Below are 16,453 nucleotides of genomic sequence, written 5' to 3' on the forward strand. Positions count from 1 at the left end.
TGTTAGTCCAAAAACTAGTTCTGAAACATTAGCAAATAAAGACATGAGCATAAGGCCATTTCACAAATGGTAGGAATATTTTAGAGCACAAGTTTCAGAGACCGGCAGTGGTGCTTCAAAAAAAATGGCCTATAATCACTTTGCAGCTGAAAAGCAACTTAGTGCTGCAGCGTAAGGCTGCAGGGTAGAGAAGGCTGAAACTATCAAGTCCATGTACACGTTGCAGGAATCTGTACAGTTCCATAAGATCACATATATGCTAAAGGGACTATTGATAGCTATAGCTTCCTGCCAGTGCTTAAAACCTTGGACACACATTTGCTTTAACTCAACTGCCCCTACAGACTTAACTGAAATCAAGTCTTAGAGTAAGCCAATTACTCTTAAAAAGTCCTAACATGTTAGAAATTTGTCTGCCTGATGAAGTGTAGCATGAACATCCCACTTTCTCATGTTTAAATACAATTTAATCTGCACCGCAAAGGACCTTTTAGAGTGTGACATTTGCTAAAACTTTGCTAAGGCTGCCTTCAAAAGAAAGTTGGTCAAAACTAGTAATGGGTAAATGAGGCATTTGGACACATTACCAAACTGTATTGATAGCGTCTCAGAATACTGACACCTGGTGGACATTAAAGGCACTACAGGAAGCTTATTGGACAGACTAAACTGATTTGATGACCTACAATATTTAAGTTACTGTATTATGTCATGTTTAAATTGAAATTTGATATTTTTAGATGCAACCAATAATGTAAAACTATAACATGAAAATTTAGGGGGAAATATGCTAGAATATTTTTAAAACAGTACAGTAAAAAGTCAACTTGAATTCAGATAAGTTGAATAACTGAGGGGAAAGGTTCCAATACCTTTTAGGCCACTCAGCTTCTTGATTTTAATGATAAACTGCAAAAGATTAGATTTACTATCATGTTGACAGAAGTTTAATAGTTTGAGTCAGTTAGAAACAACTCCTTTATCTGCAACATGAATTTCTTAACACACTTGCACCTAGTGTCATGCCTTTTTTTTGAAGGCGGGGGGGTGCAAACTTACTGTAGCCAGTTCTAGAATCTAACCACTTCCCCCAGACCAATCTGGATAACTTTGCATGTATGGCCACCAAATTCAGTTTTCCAGCCCGAGAAGTTTGATTTCTACATACATCTTTTTCAGGATGGATTCAAACCAAAAAGTATCCTCTGCCGCCCCCATGAGGCCAACATTAAAGATGCTTCAATCAGGTCATAGTTTAAATGGATTTTATTTACAAGAGCCATATTTTACAGTGCAGAGGATGCCTCAAAATGCAGAACCTTAAGGCACCATTGTAATGAGAGATGACCCATTAAGAGACAAATGCTTTAATCTGTATCCCATGAGGTCAAATGGTTTACATCAGTAAGAGGTAAGAACCAACAACCCAGAAAATTAGAACAGCCAGTCTGGGTTCTGGTACAGTGATGGGTCCTTAAAATCAACACTGTAGGCCCAAAATGGCATTTAGTCTTAGAAACTCACCATTTTGTCCTATTGAAAAAAAACCCATTTAAACTTCTTGATTAGCCAAAAACCTGACATGTCTAGCATGAACATCGGGATTCAGAGTACAAAAATATTAAAACCTCTAAAATATCTGGCACTACTCCAAAAAGAGCAGGGCTTAATAGAAAATGTTGCACATCATTTACAAAAACAAAAAACAGGAGGATTCCATCACTACGGTGGAGAAAGGAGTCAGTTCAGTGTCAGTCTGGTTGGTGCACTGATGCAGGAGACTTCAAGGTACCTGTAAGAAGCAACATTTTAGCTCACCAGTGATAGCATTAGATTTTGCAATAAACCAATAACCTACTTTGAACTCTTGTACTTCTCCCGGATGGACTGCTGGGCGTGCTGTGCAGCGCCAACATATGTTCGGTGAAGATCCTCAATGCATGGCATGAGATCCTCCAAGGTGTAACCAGTCATCTCTACCAGGGACTTTGGCTAAGGAGGGAACCAAAAAGGCTTGTAATTTAAAAGCCACTGCAGGACTTCAGTGTAGCACGCTTAAGACACTAAAGTATATGTCTTTGAAAATTTGATTAGCCTGGTCAACTGGTAAAATACTTTGGAGAATTAAACCAGGTGAAACTAAAACCTTTTCCCCTTAAGATCTGAGAGCATACCAACAGGAATTTCCTTCCTCATCTAAAATGCAAAATATTTTACAATTACTCCAACTCTTAAACATGCCTGTCAACTAAAGGCATGTTTAAGAGTTAATTCTCCAGTTATCAATACTAAATTAGTTGAATATTTCAACAATCCGATCGTTACAGCCGTATTTGGTAGGATCAAAAATGTTCCATTCAAAATTGTGCTCAACTAAAGGGTTTCTCCCCTCAAGTCAGTTTTGACATTGTAGCAAAGGTTATCTGCAATTTAACTTGCAATCCACATGCATGGAACTTTGGGCTAGTACATTCAATGTGTGAGTATACTACCCATTGTAAAGGCAAGGGAAATGATTTTAGTCCAAAGTCAGGAAATGTGAAAACCCAGTCAATTCAGCCGTTTTGCATCGAAAGCAAAATAATTCACAGCTCAACAGGGTGTCATCTTGACACATTTTGCAACCTACCCACGAGCTTCCATTTACTGTGTTGTTGGCCAGAGTGTAAGCAGCAGCAGCAAGCTGTGATGGCAGGTACTTCAAGAAGGGATCCGAGTCGACTAGGCTGAGCTCACCGAGGTACTGGGAGAGACCACACATTTGGTTTTATTCAAATTAAACATTTCATTGTGATTTACAAATTTTTTTGCAATACCCACCATGGCCAGGCTTTCCACCCGTTTACCAGCCGCCTGATGACAGAAGTAATGGGTGAGAAACTGGTTTATTGTGGGGGCAGCCAGATCGAAGGAGAGCACTTTAAGCACCAGATGTTCCATCCTCAGAACTTGCTTCTTTGTATAAGTGTCGTCTGTGATGTAGACAAACTCTGCCACCTCTGGAGGGTAAATTTCTTCAAATTTTCTGCATTTAAACAGAAAGTCACTTTAATAAGGGACAGAGGTGCATCACCTTTGATTACATAGCTTTAAATGGTAGGTACATACGAAGCCAGCAGCATGGCTGCAGTTCCAACAAGCTGAAGTTTGCCCCTCAGGACAGACATCGATGAGAGAAAGCGATCGATGTAGTTGACAGCCAGATAAAGGGTCTCATTTTGGAGCTTGTACTCTTCTCCAACCTCAACTAGCCAGTCCACCAGGATGGCCCTCATGCTGTTGGTTATGTCTGGCTGCTTCTTCATGTAGCCTGCCTTGGGTCTGGTTTTCACCTACAGGAAAACAAATATTCAACCAAAGTCCAAATATAACCAGAGACAACAGAAAACATGTGCTTCTCACCTCCATTTCTCTGAGGTAGGTGTGGATTTCAGCAGCATATTCTGGAACCTCGTTTACATTGACTGGCTTTTCTTCCGCTTCAACCACAGACATGTCCATAGGAGAATCTGAACCCCAAAAAGAGTCAGTTACATTCAGATTATGTGAATGACTTCACGTTTCAGCCAACTTTATTACCCACCAAAGCTAGTATCCATCGACGATGGGACGTCAATCGTAGCCAGAGGCTGGCGGAGCTGTCCCAAGGCATGGGTGATTGCCAGAGGAGACTCTTCCATAGTAGGCTTTTGTTTGCTGGCTTCATTCTCCTTATTAGAGGAAGATGAGTCGGGCTCATCCACGTGGATCTGGAAAGCAGGTTGCTTGGAAGGTGGCCTCTCAAAGCAGCTCTTGGCATCTTCATTTTTGGAAGACAAAGATTGCGATGACTCCTGGAAGAAAGACAGTCGTATCAGGATACTTAACCTGGCATGAGAAAAGGCCATTTAAAACATAGTTCAGTTATGACTCAAATATTCAGTGAAATCCCAGATTGCAGGAGAAATCTCTGAAACACATGTACCTTTTAGATTATTTAAGTAGGGCGACAAAAATGGCGGACAATGAGGCAGTTGCAGGTCATAGCAGAGTTAGTTTGCAAATAAAAGCCCATTTAAGCAGTTAATTAAGCAATTGAGCATATTTTATTATGTTAATTGATAAGAGTTTGAAGCTTCTTGCATTCAGAGCGTGTAGCCAGCTGTTAGCTTTAGCTAGTCATACAGGCCGTGCAACAGCATAGTTACCTGCTTTATGCCGCGCTGGTTCTGGGCTTTGCTCCTCTGGTTGTTCTGCAGGGCTCCCAGGACGGTTCTGTTGCCGACTTGCTTTGGAGCAAGATTTTCCTGGTTGTCGTTGGCCGCAGCCCGGGGTTTGAGGGAGCCTCTCAACCTCGTTAGCATGTTCTCCTGGTTGTGATTCTCGCTCGCCGCGCTTCCTTGCCTGTTAGCTCCTGACATGTTTCCCTCTCAAACAAAAAAATAACCTACTTTTGGCCTCTTTTTAGATATATGCTCAGTAAATCACGGAAGATCTTTTGAGATCGCGTGTGAGCGGTTGCTGTAAGGAACAGTCGTTTCTAATCAAAACTAAACTGTTGAGATAGCAACACTTGGAACCGAGGCGCTAAAAACAAAACAGACAACAGAGAGCGGATACGCTGCAGGGGTATTACTAAAGAAAGGAAGGAAACTAGCTAAGTAGTCATTTTAAGCGGTCTGGAAGCTGTACCAACCTGCAGACAAAGCAGCTATCGTTGGACCCCTTTACAGAGAATCATGAAAAGATGCAGCTTCTCCCAGTTCAAGTAGCGCGCGACGATTGAAACGGACCAATCAGACGCCGCAGACTGGATGACGTTGTTCTTCTACGGCGGCCGGAACAATTCAATAAACCTCTGATTGCAAATTCAAAACCAGTTATGGAAACAAAGATCATCCTCAAGAGAATGATTAAAAGATTTGTCCTGAACAAATGTTTCTCAAAAAACTAAATAAACATACACACATAAACGGCTATAGTTTGTATAAAATCATCAATTTTTCAAATCATTTCGAAAATGTAACATATATTTTATATATACCTTGCATTGGGGATAAAACATGCCAATTATGTGAGATAGCTGGGACATTTTCCCAGTGTGTAAAAATACATAACAATTTATTTAGTAAACATAACTAACAAGCATGTAACCTAATCTGAATCTATCACCATAAATATGATCAGACTGCATACAATTTATTTATTGCAGCTGTAAACATGACAATTATGATTTTAATCCGTTTTATTATTGACCTGCTATTAAGGAAATGTACAGCATTTAGACCATTTAGATTTCAGCTTTAAATAAAAATCCTAGAACCTCATCCATATCATATTTAGAGCATATTTTGTTTGATTAGATCTTATTTTTATCTAAATGTAAATAAAAAAATGTATTAAACTATAATATATATAAATATATATATATTATAGTTTAATACATGTAAATATAATATCTAGTTATGCTTTAAAGTTTGCATACCCTTCCATTAAAATCAAAAATAACATCTGCCAGCAACCATTAATAATAATAAAAAATGATATGATAGAAAAAATGCATAAATGTAATCCATCAGGCTTGTTTTTATATATATAAACAAGACCAATGGAGCTCCTCAACTAAAATTTTGTTGAGGCAATCACTGAAATCAGGTGTTTTCTGTAATGTTTAGGATATTTTCAGTCTGACTTCAGCACTTGTTGACAGGAATGTTGGTTATTTGTCTGGTATTGTTCTTTTTTTAAGAAATATTTTTTAAATAAAAATATTTAAAAAAAATTATTTTACAAAATCGTATTTTACTAATGTGAATTTATCATTTTCTTTAATGGGGGCTTTAATGTTTATACACATACAGACAGATATACACACAAACATATGCATATACATAACTAGCATTTAGCATGTATTGATTTTATTGCATACTGAATATAATCCAATATTATTGCAGACAGCTTTTTCTTTTGAATTGTTGAACGTGTTACATCAACATCAAACATATCCTTTAATAATTTATAATTGATCAGGATATACTAGTTTTACAAGCCATACCAAAATATGAATTAACATTTTATAATCCTACAACATCAATATTCTATTAACATAAGTACTTTCTGAGTACAATAAAATACTTATTTCAACATTAGTTTTGTTTAACAAAGCAGCTAGAAAATAAAAAGTTCAGTTTGGCTTCACGGCTCACTGAAAAAGTCCAACAGGGAATCCAAATCATAATTATCAAGAATCTCCAGCAATGATGACACCTTTGTTTTCACATTCTGCCCCTTGAACTTGAAATTGTCGATAAAAAGATCAGTGATCATTCCTGCAGGAAGGATAAACAAAATAAATGACTGCAACCCAAATGACAAATACCATTAGAATTCACTCAAAGCAAAACATATCATGACTCTACCATAGAGCCTTTCAAGATGTGCTGGCTGCTTCTTGTACTCCTCCAGAAGATCGGCAGACTCGTCCAAGATGCTGCGATACTCTGGGATCAGGAAATCAGCATTCCCCTCATGGACCTGGAGTTCCTTAAAACCACAGGAGAAAGGATAAGAGACCAGGTAATGAATGCCTGAACATTGATGGAATATGTTGCCATTTAACTAAAACTCACTTTGAGAGCATCAATAAGCTGAACTTTCTTAGCCAGCAGTAACTGGTATTCCAGCTTTGGATGGATCATCCGAAGAGTGTGCCCAACAGAATCTTCATTTATATCTGGTAGATACAAAAAACTACTCTTTTTTTTCTTGATCAATACAGAAGAAAGATCAGGGAGAAATAGTGAACCTACCGTATGAAATATTTAGATTAATTTTCTTTTTGGTTGCCTCTTTAGAGAGGACATCTCTGAGTATAGAGATGGTAGAAATGTTGTCCGACTTAAAGTGACCCTCCCCTTTGCTGAAATAATCAAATCAGACATGTAGTTAATAAAATTCATTTAAAAATTAAAAAGCACAACTTTAAATTATCAAATGAAAAAGTATGCATTCACTATAAGGGTGTTGATATATTTTATTGTTTTGTTTTATTTTGTAGAGAAAAATATATCTTAGATAGGACACAGAAGTGTTGTTGTATTTAGCTATGTACCATATATTGCATATAGTATATTGTATGTTATATATATTTATATATATATATATATATATATATATATATATATATATATATATATATATATATATATATATATATATATATATATATATATATATATATATATATATATATATATATATACACGGTATATAAAAAACCTACTTGGCAATTAACTTCATTCTGATTCTGAATGGGATTAGCAGATTCTTTTAACTGCTCACTCTTTTGTCATTTATGAAGAGAAATAGTCACAATACAAATACTAATAGGGTGGAGGTCTATGCCCAAGTTTACCAGTAAGCTGCTTCCAGCTGTGTGCCGAGGAAAGTGTTCTGGAAGTAGAACGTAACGCTCTCCCCAGCAGGCGTTTTTTCAGGCACCTCTGGCAAACAGAAAACCACCCAGGAGTGAATCTCTGCAAAACTGAACTGCCCAACCAAACTGAGCTGGTTCATTGGCCTGAAACAGAAATGCACACAGATCTTCTTCAGTGAAACATTCAATTTTATCAATGCTGTTTTGAAAATGGACTGCATCCCAACATTTTACATTCATGTGTTCAATCAGTTAAATAGTTATTTGATGCTCCCGTATTGAACCTTTACCTGTCTGGGTCTATGCTGTGTGTCCGCTGGTGGAGGGAAAGCGGCTTGATCTGATACTGCCGAACCTGGCAGGTCTTAGGCTGCAGCCTGGGTGTGATATAAGCCTGCAAGGTTCCATACTGTCCCTCAATGGATCTCACCTGAATTGGGAATAAAACACCTTATTGCTTGGCTGTATAGTACAAAGAATCACATGTTAATATTTAATTGACATTTTTTATTTTTATTTCACAGCATTTCACAGGGAGTGGCGGCCTAGTAGTTAGGGCATAGAGCTTGGAATGCTCAGGTTCTGAGTGCGAAACCCACTCCCACAGACTGCCACTCTGGGTCCCTGAGCAAAGACCCTTAACTACACACTGCTCCCCGGGCGTCGCACAATGGAAGCCCATCGCCTTCCAAGGGAATGGGTGAAATGAAGATAAAGTTAGATTAAAGTTAAATTTGTTGCTCTGTACTTGTAAAAGTGTAATGACAATATAAAAAAAAAAAAAAGAAAAAAAATTTCTCCAAATCTCCACAGAGGTTTTGCGTTCTAGGATTTTTAACAGGCAGTAAAACAATCTAAAGAAAAATAGCAGGTTTTGCTAAGGACTGTAGAAATATAGCATGACTGTTTCTGGAGAATTCCTTCAGTGACAGATTACTGCATCTTAGATGTACAAAGGAGCACTTCTGTAAATCTTCCTCATAGCTTCTTTTGTGCCACTTTTCCACTAGTACCAACTCGGAGCGATTCCCTAGGAGTCAATTCTCTTTTTCAGCTTTTTAATTATAATGATTATGTGGTAGAGTTACAAATTTTTTGCACCTGCATTCATTTGTCTCCAAGATGCTTTGTCAGAAGATTGTAGATCTATCAATCACTAGAGGGTGGAGTCACTGTTTGCGTTGTGACCTCATAATTACAATGAAACTTGTCTTTTTTTTAAATAGACACAACAGATGCAGCTGGTTAGAGATGGAAGCATTTAGAATAGACTTTAAAATCTCTGCTGCTCCCAACAGGCCTAGTGTGTTTAGCAATAAGCTTGTGGATACACAGGGTGTTGATCTGATCAAGAATTAGTTTCTTTTTCTCTAAACCTGCTTAATGAATCCAAATAATGTTATTTTCTCCAGATGCTAATGACTATTTGCCGGTTTCTTACCTGCCCAGGAAGTATTTGTTCCTACAATCATGCTTATTGTACAGTTTTTCCCACTGTTCTGTAAACTGGCTGTTGTTATTTTCCTTATCTTGACCTTCTTATTTTCAACCGCATATACCTTTATTATTAATAAATAATTGTTTTTGTCTCTTCAATCTGTACAGCTTAATTAATTAATTCTGTCCTGTTGACTTGTTTTTTCACCGTCACACATGAATTCCCAACTGTGCAACATTGAACGTTTTTATTGTTCTTGGTAACCAAAGTGATTCTGAAATAAAAACTTAGAATCTGTGGCAACACTTTAAAGTATATCATCATAGACACTCTCCGCCAAATTTGACTGAGCCTAAAGCATTACTTAAATTTTCAATGTGTTGTTGTGCAGAGCTGATAGAGACGTACAACAAAGACCTGCTGCAGCAAAGCAATCACGCGGTTATAAAAAGGATTTGAGCAGGGTTGAATATAAATGCACCCTACACTTTTCTTTTTTTTATTTGTAAATATTTTTTTCTAAATGTAGTCCTCTTTCACAGTCATAATCATATAAAATTAATTCATTCAAATTTGACGTTGCTATGTGAAAAAAATGTTTTGAAAAGTTAATGGGGTTAGTAATAATTTATCAAACCAATGGACAAATAGAATTTTTCATAATCACAGAGTCTTAATAAAAAAAAACTTACCTGCTTCATCTGTAAAAGACTTAAATGTAATAGTTACCTTAAGTTCAAGTCTGGTTGTGTTGGCCTGACATCTGTATGTGGCCAGAAGGAAGTTTCCATTAGGTTGCTGGAAACAAATGTTCAGTCAGACGTCTAAAGGCAGAGCAGGTCTACAGCTGTGACTAACTTTACACTGTGTAGAGCCCACCTCTGAGTCGCATTCGCTGAAACTGACAACAGCTGAGTTTTTATCTACATCCAACAGGTCTATGGGGACATCGCTCTGAAAGGAAAAGAAAGGAACTAAATTCAACATGCATGCTGCTTCTTTACGTCTGCAACAAGATTGTAGGATTTAGAGTCCCTCTATGTAAAATACAGAATCTTGGTTTATTGTATCAGATGTGCATGACTTTCACAAATACCTGCAGGAGCAGGTTGTCAATGGCCGTCTGCACTTCCAGAGTGAGACTGTAGCTGGCGTCATCCTGGCAGAGGTTGAACTTGTCATTAATGTTGAAGATGGGCACGGCAGAGACGGCCGTGCTGGACTGACTGGTCTGTTGGTAATTCTCACGACCCTGAAGGACTTTAATCTGCAGTTGCTCGAGCTCTGCCCTAGAAGGCAACGGTATGACTGAGAAACAAATGTGCGCTGAAGTCTGATTTTACCTTACAGCAGTGGCCTCATAAATACAGAGCGGTGCTCGTACCTGAGTGCTTCTATTTTAGACTGAGTCTCTTTGCTCATCCTGACCTCGTCTCCTGCTGCAGCCTCAGCCCTCTGGGGCTCAGTGGTTAGCCCAGTCACCCATCCTGAAGAGGCAGGCAGCATTCAATGATACAACTACTGAGTCCAAACAGATTTTGGACTAATTGAAAATGTAATTTTGGGAAATGTTTTGTTTTTGTCGTTTAATATCTGAAGGAAAATGAAATCTTTTCCAACCTGTATAGGTGGCGGTTAAGACCTCATCATAAGACTCCTTCCCCACACAGCCACCTTGGATGGAGGTTACGCTCTCTGTTAATACCTGAAAGTAAAAATGTCACTATAAATTAGGGAATCTGTCAGCAATAATGAATATGAATGAGTTTGAAGCAAAATATTGTGAAATAAGTTTGGCGCCACATTAGAAGCTTTTACTTCCCCGAAAATATATTAAATAAGGGATTTATTGCCTCCAATCTTAAGCATAGAAAATTATTTTGACACCCAGCTGAGCACACGTTGCTAACCCAATGATCTTCCATAATTATCGATCCTCAAATAACCTGCTGGTGGTTAAACTGATGATTGCGCCTTCACTAGTTAGTGTTGTGTATGTCACTACATCAGAAAATCAATAAAAACTGCATTTAAGTTACAGAGGTGCAAAGTTAACACACACATAGCAATAGTAAATGCAGTTTGGAAAGCCTTGATCATATCATAATTCATAAGATAATGTATAGAAATGCCTTCATGACAAAGTTTTTCAAAGGCATCTTCTATTTAGGAAAAACAAACGAACTAGAAGGAGTAAAGGCATCCTTATTCTACCAGAGAAAAACTCACATGTTCAAAGCGTAGCACTGGCTCATTGGAGCTGTCAAAACCGTACACTTCCACTGTCCCATCATCCCTGCCAACCAGAATATCATTCACTCCATCTCCAACGATGTCGTAGTTATCAATGCAAAGAATTCCTGATGGACAAAAGAAAAAGAGTTTTGGTGCTTTTAGATGTAGACCAGACAAGAATACAGTCTGTATTAAAAAAAGAAGTGTGCATTCAGTCACCATGCAGTAGGTCATGTTTATTTTAAACTATTTTTTTAAAGGTTACGCGTATAATTTTCATGAATACTGATCCACAATAAATTCCAGCAATTTCACTTAATTCTGATTTACAAAAGATGAAGCTGCAAGATTTACAATCAATAAATCATTAAAGGTTAAATACGACCCTCATCCCAGTGATGACTATTTAATTCTGATCAGCTCTTTATATCAATTATACCTCCTTTCTTTTTTTCATTTTCAATTTCCCATTTGGTTGCAGCAGCACAGTCTGTGATCTGAACCAGGCCTATTTTTCCATCTGTGGTTCCATATAGGACTTCCTCCCCTGAAGCAAAAAAAGACATTGTGTTGTATTTTCTTCAGATTAGAATTGGTATGATTTATAATTTCAAAAGTAGACTAAAAGCTGACTTACCTCCATTTTTATTATAAAGTTCCAGAACAGATGGAGGGCCAGGAACTTCAACATCATAAGCAAGTTCAGATCCCTGAAGTTAGAGTTTGATTAAATCACTTCAGAGTACCGGTAAGCTCATCAGTCTGATGCAATAGCTCAAATAAAGTTAGAGCAGAAGGGTTAAAAGATAATTTATTTAAATGGAATGCTTAAATTAAATAATTCAAAGGTAGCCCTGTTATAAGCATGATTCATTTGGGTATTAGTTCTCCATGAAGAAATGTTTTCCCCACTGAAAAATGAAAATCATCCAGCTAAATACTTTTAGAACTTTATATAAGTTTGAATTACCTGTAAGACTCTGAGAACTCGATCTTGGCAAGCCAACACAGGAAGGAGGTGAGGAAGTTTTTCAGAGGATAAACATGTGATATCATTAATTTTGTCTCCACAAAGGAAGTAGTCTTGGTCCTTGCAGTCACAGTAGTGGTTGTAGATGTAACTTGCACACACAAAAAGGTCCGCTCCTGAGACATTCCTAGAAAAAAACATCGCCATTATATAATTCACATAGTTTCAAGTCACACAGTACTATAGAAGTCAGGCAAATGGAGTAAGACGGTTCTTACATGGCGTTAATATTCTCTGTGAGGTTGGCATCAAAGGTGAGGAACTGTTTGCCTTTCTTAGTGAATCCTCGAACCTGTGAACCAGAGCAGACAAAGATCTTCTCCTGTGGAGTTCCCACTGCACCTCCAAGGTCCATTCTGGATATTTTTGGTCCAGGGAGTGATTTAAAGACGGGCTAAAAAAAAAACAAGACACTTTACTGTACATGTGACTTTTCTGGATTCAACAACAGTTAAATCGTTTAAAAAAAAATTTAACTCACCACAGCTTCCCCCCTTTTCATCCCAAAACATGTAATTACACCATCATGATCAGCTATGGCAACCTGGTACACAACACAAACCACAGCAAAAAATAATGGGATACTTTAGTATTATTAGTATTATTAACAACTTTTCAGTCATAAATACTGACCAACTGGCTATTTGTTGTTCAATTCCTATTTTATATATATATATATATATATATATATATATATATATATATATATATATATATATATATATATATATATTATTATTTTTTTTTTCTTCCCAAAGTTGTACCTCGTCAATTTACCACCCCAAATCTAGTACCCTGAGACTGTACGCCAGCCGTAGGGAAAGGAGGCAGAGGACTAACGAGTGTAAGAGCCACTATCTAGGATGAAACATCCAAGATCCATAAGTACATCAAGGACAAGGCTTCAACAGACGACATCCCCACTGAATGTCTCAGACATTGGGGAACAGAAGATGAGGTGTCAGAGACTCCGTCAAGGGAGGATAAGCCCCTACATGGGATGTACCACCAGAACATAATCGAAGCGGCAGATATCAGGAAATCCTACCAATGGCTAGACGAAGCCGGACTTAAGGACATTACAGAGGCACTCACCATGGCTGCACAGGAGCAGGCCTTATGCCTCAGAGCAATAGAGGCCCAGATCTACCACACCAGACAAGAACCAAGTTGCAGCCTGTGCAACAAGCCCCCTGAGACAATCCAGCACATAACTGCAGGGTGTAAGATGCTGGCAAGGAAAGCTTACATGGAGCGTCATAACCAAGTGGCTGGAATAGTGTACAGGAACTAAGGTTGTCAAAAGTATCAATACTCAAAAAAGTATCGATACTGAAATGTTGTATCCGGATACAATACTCGTTTTTAAAAGTATCGATACTGTGCCACCACCAGTGGCACCTAAGCAGTCATTCATCTAAAGTGCAGAAGAGGAAAATGCACTTTCAGAACACTGTGTGATTGAATAATTCTGTGCACTTTTCAGTTTCAGACTTTTTTTTGTAACAGGTGCAGCTGAGAATTATTTTTGTTTCTTAACCGGTTTGGCTAGTGTCATTTTATGTGTGCAAAGCATAGCCAAGGAAGGAACACTTAATTTTAATTTTATAAGTTTTTTATCAAGCTTGCTTAATATTGTGCACAGCATACAACCTTTATTGTATTTATTTATTGTATTTTATTTATTAATGAAAATATTTCTGTAGAATTTTGGAGTCTTTGTTTTTATCCTTGTGGTATCGAAAATGGTATCGAGTATCGAATATTTTCCTAAGTATCGGTATCGAGTTGAAAAGTTTAGTATCGTGACAACCCTAACAGGAACATCTGTGCAGAGTATGGGGTGGAAACCCCAAGGTCACAGGGGGAAACACCTCTAAAGGTAGTAGAGAAGGATCAAGCCAAGATCATGTGGCACTTATAGATACAGACGGACCGAATGGTAATGGCAAACCAACCAGATATTATAGTGGCGGTAGACAAAAAGCAGATGAAAGCCATTGTGGTTGACATAGCAATATCAAGTGACTGCACCATCAGGAAAAAATAACATGAAAAACTAGAGAAATACCAGGGGCTCAGAGAAGGGCTGGAGAAAACCTAGAAGGTCAAGCCATCAGTGATACCTGTGGTCATAGAGGAACTGGGGGCAGTGACCTCTCAGTCTAGAAGAGTGCAGTTCTAGAAACAACAAAGATACTGCGCAGAACCCTTAAGCTACCAGGCTTCTGGTAGAGGACCCAAGTTTGGAGGAAAAAGGGGGGAAGACCTCCCGCAATGGGTGAGGAAGTGTTTTATTTATTTTTTTCTGTATGAGGGAGTTTGTTGGTTAAGTCACTTAACTTTAACCTGTGAATGACGCAGTCATAGAAAATATACAGAAAACAGACAATTTAGATCTGCAGTTTGTTTCAATCATCATAGCACAAAGAAACACATTCTGTTTATATTACTTTCATTATTCAGGCTGTTAAGTGATTTATTTTCTTTGCTTTATTTTGCTTTTATTATTCTACTGTATATTATTTCTTTTACACATCGTGTCAATAAGACCCATAAAAATAAACTTTTCTTACCTTGCCTTAAACCTATGGTAATACCAAAATGACAGTTTGACAGGTAAGATGTTTATGGTTTATTAGAAGATACTTTATCATGCAGCAAATAAATAAAATATTTTTTTTTTTATGTGTGCCACAGGTCATGTGTTGAATATGTGGTGCATATACTTATCTGTAGAGATTATGTTTTTCTAAGAATCTGTGCAATGTTATATTTTAGGGTGGTTGTCTAACTTCTTAGTAACATTTAACGTTTTTTTTCCCAGCAATATACCTTTTGGGTTGCTTTTTTCCCCAAAGCTGGAAGTAACCTCATTGTTTTCTGTGATGTCACACCAACCTGCAAGAGCACAGCACACAATTAAGGATTCATTTCAGTTTAGTAGGGGAAAACAGAAGTAGCGTTTACCTGAGTATAATCAACTCTATGTAGGTTGAGCTCCATCTTCTTTTAATATCTCAAGCAAGTATTTTAGATAGGATTCCAGCTATTAATATAAATCAGATGACGTATGTTTTTTTTTTTTTTAAGAATAGTGTGTTCTTCTTTGTAACTAAATAAAAAAAGAACGACGAATTCTTCAAGGTTGGGATTACTTTAAGCAAAAGGATTACCTCGACGTGCTAACGTTAGCTAGCAAGCTAATTGACTAACACGATTAGCTGCCAGCTGTCTCAATCATTGAGCATATATAAGTCCTAAGGCCACCGAAAGAGCAACACTAAGCGAAACTAATCATTTTTGTCCGATAAAAGAGTTAAAGCCCTATTTAAGGTTAATATTGAAGAGAAATTGACAACGATATGCTTTGTCCATGTGCCATTCGCTAAAGATTCGCTTTAGAGAGATGTTACTTGAAAATGAATCGGAAAGGTAGTTCGCATTTTCTTCTTGCCGTTTGCTCGCTTTGTTCGTTTGCAGACAGAGCCTGAATCAAAGCCGAAGAGTAAATATAAAATTGGTAAGACAATAAAATACAATCCTATATCCACGGCTCTGTCGTTAGGGGGTCGAAAAATTCGGCTGTGCTATACCAGCTGAGGCAAAAGAACAGGATCTCTAAAAATGAGCCGAGCTTCCCACCACTAGTACAACCCCAACTAACGTCGCCATGGCAACGTTGACTTCCTGTGTTTTTTTCTAAGCTGCAATTTCATTGGCTTAAAGTAGACCTGAGAGATAAACACTGCATGCTGATTGGTTCTGGGCTTGTTTTGTTTAAATGTATAAGTTATTCGTCGTAATTCTCATCTTTTTACTTCTTATCCACATTTTTGCATTCTCATTTAAAATGTGTATTTTTTGTGAACAAAAAAAGTTAAACATAAGATAGATTCTTTCATACTATTAATTGTTCAAAGTGCTTATTCCTTTTAAGTGAAAAGATTGTGAGTTAGGCAAAGAAATCAACAAAAAATCATGAAAAGTAGAACATTGCATAACAGTAATAAGGGTTTTCATAAAGAAAAGGGCCCGTTATCTCCATAATACTGGGAACAGTGAGCTTACATGAAAGTTCTAGCACGTTAGTCCTTTATAGAGAGTAGGCTAAACTCAAAAAAACAAAGCAAAAAACAATGCATCCGCTTTTGGCATTTACTTAATCATACTTAGTTACTTTAACACAATTGTTTTATATCCTACCCTGCTAACACGAAACAATTGTGGTAAAGTAACTAAATATGATTAAGTAAATGCCAAAAACGGTGGCATTTTTTTCAGTGTAAGTGCCAGTTTAAAGAAGTTCGTTTTTTGCAGTACAGTACACACAAAC

The 16,453-nt window shown here is 37.4% G+C and overlaps 2 protein-coding genes across 3 annotated transcripts; both read right to left on the reverse strand.

The window, feature by feature from the left end:
• Positions 1 to 1,248: 1,248 nt before the first annotated feature.
• ccna2 (cyclin A2) lies at positions 1,249 to 4,762 on the reverse strand. The gene is made up of 8 exons (XM_038307994.1): positions 4,188 to 4,762; positions 3,584 to 3,833; positions 3,403 to 3,509; positions 3,109 to 3,332; positions 2,821 to 3,025; positions 2,630 to 2,743; positions 1,859 to 1,992; positions 1,249 to 1,792 (listed from the first exon to the last, which is right to left on the reverse strand). The coding sequence occupies exons 1-8, from the start codon at positions 4,398 to 4,400 to the stop codon at positions 1,741 to 1,743; spliced, it is 1,299 nt and encodes a 432-aa protein (XP_038163922.1). The 5' UTR covers positions 4,401 to 4,762; the 3' UTR covers positions 1,249 to 1,740.
• A 999-nt stretch (positions 4,763 to 5,761) lies between these two features.
• Positions 5,762 to 15,791, reverse strand: bbs7 (Bardet-Biedl syndrome 7). Of its 2 annotated transcripts, XR_005282725.1 has the most exons (20): positions 15,088 to 15,791; positions 14,953 to 15,018; positions 12,599 to 12,661; positions 12,336 to 12,511; positions 12,058 to 12,244; positions 11,725 to 11,797; positions 11,527 to 11,634; positions 11,082 to 11,212; positions 10,473 to 10,557; positions 10,237 to 10,339; positions 9,949 to 10,141; positions 9,732 to 9,806; positions 9,582 to 9,650; positions 7,705 to 7,844; positions 7,394 to 7,558; positions 6,789 to 6,898; positions 6,609 to 6,712; positions 6,399 to 6,522; positions 6,109 to 6,308; positions 5,762 to 5,869 (listed from the first exon to the last, which is right to left on the reverse strand). XR_005282725.1 is itself a non-coding variant. In XM_038308008.1 (19 exons), exons 1-19 carry the CDS (start codon positions 15,121 to 15,123, stop codon positions 6,175 to 6,177), a joined length of 2,142 nt encoding a protein of 713 aa, XP_038163936.1. In that variant the 5' UTR covers positions 15,124 to 15,791; the 3' UTR covers positions 5,884 to 6,174. The 2 variants fall into 2 exon arrangements, 1 of the variants encoding a protein (XP_038163936.1); XM_038308008.1 differs by lacking the exon at positions 5,762 to 5,869 and having other exon boundaries at positions 5,884 to 6,308.
• Positions 15,792 to 16,453: the final 662 nt, after the last annotated feature.

This window comes from Cyprinodon tularosa, unplaced genomic scaffold (assembly GCF_016077235.1).
Source record: "Cyprinodon tularosa strain WSP-4 unplaced genomic scaffold, ASM1607723v1 ctg117, whole genome shotgun sequence".
NCBI classification, from domain to species: domain Eukaryota; kingdom Metazoa; phylum Chordata; class Actinopteri; order Cyprinodontiformes; family Cyprinodontidae; genus Cyprinodon; species Cyprinodon tularosa.